We start from the raw sequence: 9,532 nt of genomic DNA, 5'->3' as shown, positions 1-9,532 counted from the left end.
CGGCGGAGCGGAGCGGAGAGGAGCGGCAAGGCGGAGGAGCAAGGTGAGAACATGGGCGTCTGTCCTACCGGAGCACCGGGGCAGCTCCGGAGCTCCGCGGGGCATCACGGGCCAGATGTGGGTTTAAAACAGAACCGTGGGAGAGAGTCCGCGGGAATAATACAAATGATGTTTAAATCATCTGCGGTGATTTTGATGATCAAAAAGAAGCGATCAAAGAGATGAAGGTTCCGTCATCATCATCATCATCAGGAACGACGTTTAAATCCGGTTTTTAATTTCACAGAGAAACAAAAGTTTGTAATTTTCTTACAGACACAGTTTTATTATTTCTTCTTTGTTTCTGGACTCTTTAAAAAAAAAAAAAAAAAAACCTGAAGTGTCTCTCTGACACTGCTGCTTCCTGATTGGCTGATCGATCAGCCAATCAGGAAGCAGCAGTGGTGTGTTTTGAGTGACTTCATACGGTTGTTGATGAGCACGTGCAGCCGCTTTCACTTCAACAACAACAAATGATGCTTGCTAATAAGGAGACACTCCAACAGCTGGTAAGTTTACGAGCTGCAGCGCCCCCTGCTGGGAGGACGGCGCTACTGAACATCCTGCCGCTGACGAATATATTTAAAATGTCTTGTGTGGTTTACAACAGGAGAACTTTATTGAACTTTAAACGATGTAAAGGTCACAAACATGTTGGGTGTAGTCAGGTTAGCCTAGCTTAGCATTTAGACTGGGAGCAGAGGGTGGGGGGGGAGGAGGGGTTGGCTAGCTTGGCTAAACGCCAGACAGGTGTTCAAACAGGTGTTTAAGGGGAGGAGCCAGCTGGGACGACTTCCTGAACTTCATTTTAACCGCGGCTAACTACATGTAGCCGTGACTGAACCTGCACTTTGAGTTTCAGGTTAGCTGGGAGCTAGCTGTCAGATGTCGGGGTTGGTGACATCACCTCCTGTGACATCACCTCCTGTGACATCACTGGTTGGTTTGTGAACTGCTGTTGAGCGTCCGACGTGACGTTTTGTCCGTCGCCGTGTTTGTTGTTTTGCAGCCAGATGTGACGGTTCTCAAATCCAGATGTTTGGTGACAACGTCCCAGATCGCGGTTTGTGTTTTTAGTTGTTTGTTTTTACTTCCTGTCTTTTTGTGGAGCTTTCGATCAAACGTCTTCATCAGTGATGAAGTTTGTTCTGTCGTCCATCTTGGATAAAAAAAAATGACGCTGGAAAGTTGATTTTTGATCTTAGAAGCAGAAGTCGACACTGACTTGATTCCTCCTCCTCTTCCTCCATCTCCTCTTCCTCCTCCTCTTCCTCCTCCTCCTCCTCCTCCCCCATCTCCTCCTCCTCCTCCCTGACACGCTGATGGAGATACAGTCAGAGGATGAGTTGGCTCGTTGTTGCGTAATGAATTCCTCTGAATGAAAGTAGGTCAGAGAGTTTCTTCACTTCAGTCGACTTGGTTTTAGGAGGTTTCCACGGCAACGTTGACTCCGCTTTATGCAACCTCTCGGTCAACTTTCACGTTACCGCGGCAGCGACTCGTTCCCCACGACGACCGTCCGGTTTCACACCAGTTTTGTCTCTTTGTGGTTATTTTTGTTTTTGTTGTTTTGTTTGTCAGTTTTGTTGTTGCGGTTTCAGTTTTGTGTTTGTATTTTTATTTTATTTTGAGGGTTCATTCAGCGAGCAGCTGCTTACTCGTATATTTCAGAGCTGTTGATCAAACCTCTCTGTCTTCATCGGAGGATAATCTTTGTTCTGTCGTCCACGTCGGATCTAAAAACGAGCCGTAAAGCTGATTCTTGTCCTCGAGGGACCGACGGTCTCAGTCGGAGAGTTCAGCTGCAGCTTTTACCGACACAAACGTCCACATCTGTCCACATCTGTCTCTGAATCCATTTTATTTCACCACGTTGTGACGTCACCTCGGACTGATGAAAATGTCAAAAGATTCTCTCGTCCCAGTTTGTGATTTCTGAAGATTTGCTTCTCTTTTTTTTTGTCCTTTGTGACAGTAAATTTAATATTTTTTTTTATATTATTGGTTAAATAAATGACATTGCCTTCAGCCTTGAAAAGTTTTCTAACGTTTTTGTACTAAAATGAATCAAATAATTGGAGGAAATTTATTGGCAGAATAATGAATAAATGAAAAACTCAGGATATTTATATTTCGTGGAGACTGTTCAGTAACTTTATGTTCAAATATATGAACTTTCTTTTTTCAATTTCCTGCCGTCTGCGCTACCTGCTCCGTTTCTGTGTTGTTGATTCGTTCACCTGTTTGAAGGAGTTTGAACTGAGTTCATCTTCAGATCTGTTCAGATCATTTCAACAGTTCGTCTTATTTTGAAATCCGTAGCTGCTTTTATTTTGGGAACAAAAGTGCAGCTGAAGCTCTTCGCTGACTGTTGTTGGGACTGCAGACAGTTAATGAGCAGCGTGTCCTACATTGATGTCTCCGCCCACCTGTGTGTGTGTGTGTGTGTGTGTGTGCGTTAATTAACCAGCTCCTCCAATCACAGCCTGTGCAGAGGACAGTTAACGAGGCGCTCGCTGCTCGTTAAATAATTAATATCTCATCAATATTCGATGTGCTGAGCAGCAGCAGCAGGAGGAGGAAGAGGAGGAGGAAGAGGAGGAGGAGGAGACGCATTCGGATGTTCAGATGTTGGACCCGAGAGACGAACCTCCTTCAGTCTGTCGCTAACAAGAAGAAGGAGGTTCAACGATTATCAGACAGACGACCGCGCTGCGTTCACGGTCGACGTGGTTTCAGACTGAATCAGCAGCTTTTATCATCAGAGACTTTATAGACCAGAATCTGAACTCACCAGAGACACTGGACTGTCCCACAGACGGTGAACTCACCAGAGACACTGGACTGTCCCACAGACGGTGAACTCACCAGAGACACTGGACTGTCCCACAGACGGTGAACTCACCAGAGACACTGGACTGTCCCACAGACGGTGAACTCACCAGAGACACTGGACTGTCCCACAGACGGTGAACTCACCAGAGACACTGGACTGTCCCACAAACAGTGAACTCACCAGAGACACTGGACTGTCCCACAGACGGTGAACTCACCACAGACACTTCCATGATGCTCTGCATGACCCCACGTGCCGGATCAGTTTGGGTTTATTTTGTAATAAAACAAATTCAATGCTGTAAATAAAAAGTAAATTTAATCAATAAATAATTCAGGAACACAAAGGAGAGACAAATAAAGTTAAATAAATGTAGTAGAAGTAAGAAAGTACTCAAGTAAAGGTACTTTTACTGTTTGTAGTGATTTGGCCAATCACAGAGCAGCACAGAGGTCGTCACCCCCCTTTTGGCCTGTGATGTCACTTCCTGGCTGGTTGCCATGGCACTAGAGGCAAGGTGTCCCCGTTTCCCTGCCAAGCGAGTGTGTGTGTGTTGTACCTGTTTTACTCACGTTGTGGGGACACACACGTGTTCACACAGTCACCATGTGGGGACTCAACTTCCCGACGCCCATTAAAGGTCCTCCGTGGAGCCGAGACGACGACACATCAGGACAGTAGGGAGGTTATTTATAGGTGAGGTCTCCAGGAAGTGACTGATGTCCTCTGAAGTGCTGAAAACGAGAGCGTGTGTTGTGTGTGTGTCTCTGATGTGATGCCGAGTGTCACCGCCGCCTCTCTCGCTATGTTGTCACGCTAATTGCTGCTGTGTGTTGACGGTTGCTGCAACACCAGTCTGACACAGTTACTGCTAATGAGCTGTGTGTGTGTGTGTGTGTGTGTGTGTGTGTGTGTGTGTGTGTGTGTGTGTGTGTGTGTGTGTGTGTGTGTGTGTCCCAGTCCTGCGGTATGACTGATGAAAGTATTCCAGATGTTTGTTCCAGAAGTGTTCCCCTTTAAACTCTCAGACGTCTTTACCACCTGAAAGAACCGTTGTATGCTGAATGCTAAGCTAGGCTAACAGTGATGTCACAGCCGCAGCGTAAACAACAACAACAACAACAACAACGTTAATTGCGTGAACGTGTTTTCATCTTTTCAGTGCTGGTGCAGATGAGTCTCGCCTCCCACTGACCTTCTAGAGGAAGTCGTCGTCAGGTGTTTATCCTCTCAGCCCAGTGCATCATGGGACCTGCAGTCCTCTGCGTGCTCCTCCTCTCCCTGGTGACATCATCAGTGTGTGCTGGAGTGGGCGGAGCCAGCCAAGGTAAAGATCAATTTTAGAGGAGTGGAGGGAGACGTGATGATCTGTGCTTGTTCTTAAAACAGGTGTGTGTGTGTGTGTGTGTGTGTGTGTGTGTGTGTGTGTGTGTGTGTGTGTGTGTGTGTGTGTGTGTGTGTCCGTCCTGCAGGTGGCGCTGTGCTGTGTCCTCTGCAGTGTGTGTGTGAGACGCGGCCCTGGTACACCCCCCAGTCTGTGTATCATCAGGCCAGAACGGTCGACTGCAACGAACTCCATCTGCAGAGAGTCCCAGCTAACATGTCCTCTGGCACACAGGTAACCATGACAACACACAGGTAGCCATGACAACACACAGGTAATCATTAACACACAGAGGTGTGTGACATCACACTGACATCACTAATCTCAACATGTTTGTTGCCATGGTTTCAGGTGCTGCTGCTGCAGAGTAACAACATCTCCTCCATCACCTCTGAACTGCAGAGTCTGACCAACCTGACGGAGCTCGACCTGTCACAGAACCACTTCACTCAGGTAACAGAACCAGAACCACTTCACTCAGGTACCACAACCAGAACCTCCACACAGGTAACAGAACCAGAACCACCCCACAGGTAACAGAACCAGAACCACATCCTGTTATGCTCCGGCATCGTGGTTGTCTCTTTCCAGTCTCAACATGGCGGTATGAACTGTTTCTGTCCAGGTGAGCTCGATGGGTCTGTCCTCTCTGGGCCGCCTGGTGACTCTGTACCTGGAGGAGAACCACATCGAGGAGTTGGAAGACTTCAGTCTGAGGAACCTGTCCAGTCTGGAGGAGCTCTACATGAACCACAACCGCATCTCCTCCATCGGACCCAAAGCCTTCGCCGGTCTCACCAACCTGCTGCGGTAACAGATCGCCACTCAAGCCGTACGTTTCTGTCACGTGACCCGTCGTTCACCGCCGTCTCATCCCGGTGTTTTCCCGCCCTCTGCTCGGTCTCGTAGGCTCCACCTGAACTCCAACCGTCTGGTGGCCATCGACAGTCGCTGGTTCGAGTCCCTGCCGTCCCTGGAGATCCTGATGATCGGGGAGAACCCCATTCTGGGCCTGGAGGAGAGGAACTTCCTGCCCCTGTCCCGCCTCCACAGCCTGGTTCTGGCCGGGATGGGACTGGCCTCCGTCCCCTCCGCCGCCTTCCAGGGCCTCGAATACCTGGAGAGTCTGTCCTTCTACGACAACCGGCTCAGGTGCGTCTGTGCTCGGTCGTCTCCGGTGGACGAACTGTCTCGCGGTATAGAAACCCGGTGACGTGGATGAACTGTTGTCCTTCAGGTCCATTCCTCGGGACGCTCTCAGCGTGCTGCCGAACCTGAAGTTCCTGGATCTGAACCGGAACCCGATCAGCCGAGTCCAGCAGGGAGACTTCCAGAACCTTCAGCAGCTGGAGGAGCTCAGGTCAGTCGGAAAAAAATAAAAAAAAAGAAGAAGAAGTAGGGATGAAGGTTTCCGTGTTGCGTTGGTTCCTGTATTTAAGAGCAGTTCGTTCACGCTGTGATGAACGTTTCGTCTTCAGTCTGAACAACATGGACGACCTGCTGATGGTGGAACGAGCAGCTTTCCAGAACCTTCCAGAACTCGCCAAACTGGAGATCTGCAGCAACCCCCGTCTGTCCTACGTGGACCCGCAGGCCTTCAGGTCCGACGGCCTCTGAACCGTTTCACCACGATTTCTGCCTTTTTTATTTTGAGAATTTTATTTCTTTTTTTATAAAAGCTTGTTTTTACAGTGTTTTGTTTGGTCCTCCTCAGCGACCTGTCCTCCCTCCGGACTCTCCTCCTCCACAACAACCAGCTGGGCCTCCTCTCTGGAGACCTCCTGTCCTCGCTGCCGTCCCTGGAGGAGGTGTCCCTCCACTCCAACCCCCTGCGGTGCGACTGCCTCCCCTCCTGGGGGCCTCACCTCGGCAACCAGTCGCACCTGAAGCTGCTGGACTCCCCCATCACGCTCTGCTCCTCCCCGCCGCACCTGATTGGCCGGGAGCTGCAGGAGGTGGTGGCGGCCGGGTGGGGCGGGGGCGGGTCCAACAGCTGCCTGCCTCACATCTCCCCGCACGCCTTCCCGCCGGCGATGAACGTCAGCGCCGGGCGGCCGATCACGCTGGAGTGCTGGGCGGACGCTGACCCCGCCCCCCAGTTCTACTGGGTGACGCCCACGGGAGACAAGGTGGGCGGAGTCACGAGGGTGTGTGTGTGTGTGTGTGTGTGTGTGTGTGTGTTTGTGTGTGCGTTGTAGAGATGATGAACGACAACGATAACTCAAAGCAACAACAGAGAGACACAAAATCCACCAGAGGGCGCCGTCTCCCAAAACTAAAGAGATAATTAAGCGATATAATTGTTTTTTTTAACAAATAAAATACGTAATCAAAATGTTTTCATATTGTGGCGCAATTCGCACTCAAAATATTCAACTTTTTTGTTAGTGTGATCTCCGTTTCCATGGCATCAGTAGACTCTTAATGTAACGTAACGCAATGTTTACTACTCCAGGAAGTAGTCCGACCCTTAGCAACCACCTAGCAACAGAGAGGATTTTTAGTCTCCAACTGAATAAATACAGAACATAGAAACACTAAACTGCTCAGCTAGCTCAGTCTGGTTGGAACAAAGATATCTGAGAAAAAAAAATGCGTGGACAATGTATTTTTAAGATAGTAGCGCCAAGTCATGTTGTTTAAACCAAACCTGATCCAGCTAGCCGCCGCTAGGATTGTAAGTGCGTGACTATCCGTGGTGTTACGGTACGGGTGCTCGGAGCGACCAAAAAAACCCACCAAAAGAGACCCGACTTCACCAAATGGGTCACATTTGATATAACAAGTAAAAACAGCATTATTTTACATATTATAATTTAATTCTAATTATATACGACATTTCAGCCATAAATCTGAATTTGTACACAAATTTGTGAAGTCCAGAAAAGACTGACGTTGTAAATCTTCCCGCCTGCTCAGGTGAGCTCGGAGGCGGTGGCCGCGCCAATCATCTCCGAGGAGGGGCGTGGCCTGAGCAGCAGCAGCAGGAGGAAGAAGAAGAAGCACCGCGTCTCGGAGCCCGGAGCGCTGGTGATCGAACACGCCGAGCCGTCGGACGCCGGTGAGTCCGAGCCGCCGGTTCCGCGTCGCGTTTTCTGAACACCGTTCGGTTCGTTAACGACCTTTTTTTCCCGCCCGTCTGACAGGCGTGTACACCTGCGTGGCCTGGAACATGGAGGGAGCCGACACCAAGAGCGTCTCGCTGTCCGTGGACTCTCGGGGGTCCAGCAGGGGGAGCCGGCGGGGCGGCGAGCCCGGCGGAGAGCAGCCCTGGCCGGGGAACTCGTCCAGTGCCGCGGCCTCTCTGGTGGTTCTCGCCAAGGTACCGGATTTTATTTATTTATTCCTTTTTGTTTGTTCTTCAGTCACTTAAATTTTTTTTTTTTTAAAAACGTGGAGATTCACTGCTTCCTGCTTCCTGTTTCCTGTTTCCTGCGCAGGTGGTGCACGCCCAGTCGGTGGTGTTGGAGTGGAAGTTGTTTCCCAGCGGAGGAGCTTCGTCCACGGGTCAGAACCAGCCGGACACCCCCCCCCTCCTCCTGCTGCCCCGGTGGACCAGCGCCACCGTGCACATCGATAATCCTCAGATCAGCTACACCGCCAAGGTGACCACGCCCACCAAACACGACACTGAACGTAAACTTCTTGTTTACGCTCTAAAAACGTCTTTTGGGCACAAAATTTCGCTAAAATAATCGAGGCACATAATTAAAAAAAAGTGCTCTAAAATGTGGTTTTATTTTGAAAAACGTTTTGCAGTGTTCAGCACAGTTTCTCATGTGGCTCCAGATGTGCATCGATCCAGAACTAACATGCTAACGGGCTAATATGGACTGCTCAGCCTGAAGCTCCAGACTGTCTGGTCCAGTGGATGCTTCTGTTTCCTGGAGGCGGATCTTACTGGTGTGGGAGGAGTTATTAAAAGCCACGCCCCTATCTCTCTCTCTCCAGGTCCCGGTGGACGTTCAGGAGTACAACCTGACTCACCTCCTTCCTGCCACCGAGTACCGCGTCTGCCTCACCGTCTCCTCCTCCTCCTCCTCCGCCTCCCCCGCCACCACCTCCTCCTCCTCCTCCTCCTCCTCCTCCTCTCCCAGCTCCTCCCCCTCCACCCCCGTCTCCCCCAGCTCCTCCTCCTCCTCTCCCGGCTCCGCCCCCGTCCACACCTCCTGCCTGAACGTCACCACGAAGGAGGCGGGCTTCTCCGTGGAGCTGGTGGCGTCGCGGCGCAGCAGCGTGGCGCTGGCGGCCGTCATGGGCTCCATGTTCGCGCTGTCCATCATGGCGCTGCTGGTCGTCTACATGGGGCGCCGCGTGCAGCAGCACAAGTCCTGCGGCCACTCGCTGAAGAAGTACATGCAGCACGCCACGTCCATCCCGCTGAACGAGCTGTACCCGCCGCTCATCACGCTGTGGGAGAGCGAGGCCGAGAAGGACAAGGACGACAAGGAGGAGGAGGACCGGGAGGGCGGGGCCAGGGAGGGGGAGGCGGGGGGGAGCCAGATCGACACCACCAAGACCTACATGTGGTAGCTGGAGGAAAGGGGGGGGGGTGTGTTGGTGGAGGGGGGGGGGGGGGGGTGACACATTCGAAGGAAGGAAGAGGAACTGCAGCAACGAGAGGTGTCATGTGACTCTTGAGGAGCCTGGCAGACAAACAGAGGGGGTTAAAAAACCCAGGAGGATTCTGGGAGACAGACTCGTCACTCTTAAAGGGCCATTCTGGTGGTTTTTTCACGTTTCAGCCCGTTTAATTACAAACCCGCCGTGTTTCTATCGCCGTCGACCAACAGCAGTCCCTCCAGGAAAAAAGGAGCATTTTTTTTTTTTTTTTGTGATTGTCACGATTCAATTTTTTATTTTACGGCAGCTTTTTCTCAAAAGTTGGAACGTGAATTTTTGTAGTAAAATTGCAGGAATTAGTCAAAAAGTTTTGCTTTTTTTTTTTGCTACATTTTTTAAATCTTATGCAAAAATTGCTAAGAATTTGCGTTACTAATTAGAAACTTTTTTTTAAATATTATTATTGATAAAACACCAAAAACAAGATACAAAACCATTAAAATAACACAAACAAATAATGACCAAAACAAGATGCAAAACAACAACAATTTTATGCCAAACAATAAAAATTGACGTAAAATGACTGAAATAGGATTTATTATTATTATTATTATTATATTTCCTTGAACTTTGTTGATTTTGTTTTTATCGCTAACCGAATATAAACGGATTAAAAAGGTGCTTAAAAATAATGGAAATAACTTTTTTGG

General features: G+C 49.8%; 1 protein-coding gene across 1 annotated transcript in view; it reads left to right on the top strand.

The window, feature by feature from the left end:
- The window catches only part of LOC138215557 (leucine-rich repeat neuronal protein 1), a 9,002-nt gene extending 210 nt beyond the window's left edge, over window positions 1–8,792 (top strand). Inside the window, exons 1-13 of the mRNA XM_069177793.1 lie at window positions 1–43; window positions 4,038–4,202; window positions 4,348–4,493; window positions 4,611–4,712; window positions 4,885–5,069; window positions 5,169–5,411; window positions 5,497–5,619; window positions 5,738–5,860; window positions 5,974–6,388; window positions 7,179–7,320; window positions 7,406–7,581; window positions 7,700–7,864; window positions 8,211–8,792. The exon at window positions 1–43 is cut by the window's left edge and continues 210 nt beyond it. Of these exons, the coding sequence (XP_069033894.1) occupies window positions 4,121–4,202; window positions 4,348–4,493; window positions 4,611–4,712; window positions 4,885–5,069; window positions 5,169–5,411; window positions 5,497–5,619; window positions 5,738–5,860; window positions 5,974–6,388; window positions 7,179–7,320; window positions 7,406–7,581; window positions 7,700–7,864; window positions 8,211–8,792 (2,484 nt within the window). The 5' untranslated portion in view covers window positions 1–43; window positions 4,038–4,120. The remainder of the gene's footprint in view (window positions 44–4,037; window positions 4,203–4,347; window positions 4,494–4,610; window positions 4,713–4,884; window positions 5,070–5,168; window positions 5,412–5,496; window positions 5,620–5,737; window positions 5,861–5,973; window positions 6,389–7,178; window positions 7,321–7,405; window positions 7,582–7,699; window positions 7,865–8,210) is intronic.
- Window positions 8,793–9,532: the final 740 nt, after the last annotated feature.

This window comes from Embiotoca jacksoni, unplaced genomic scaffold (assembly GCF_022577435.1).
Source record: "Embiotoca jacksoni isolate LCO1_2020_lvr unplaced genomic scaffold, fEmbJac1.0.p SCAF_77, whole genome shotgun sequence".
Taxonomy (NCBI): Eukaryota; Metazoa; Chordata; class Actinopteri; family Embiotocidae; genus Embiotoca; species Embiotoca jacksoni.
This window is presented reverse-complemented; position numbering and strand designations above follow the sequence as displayed.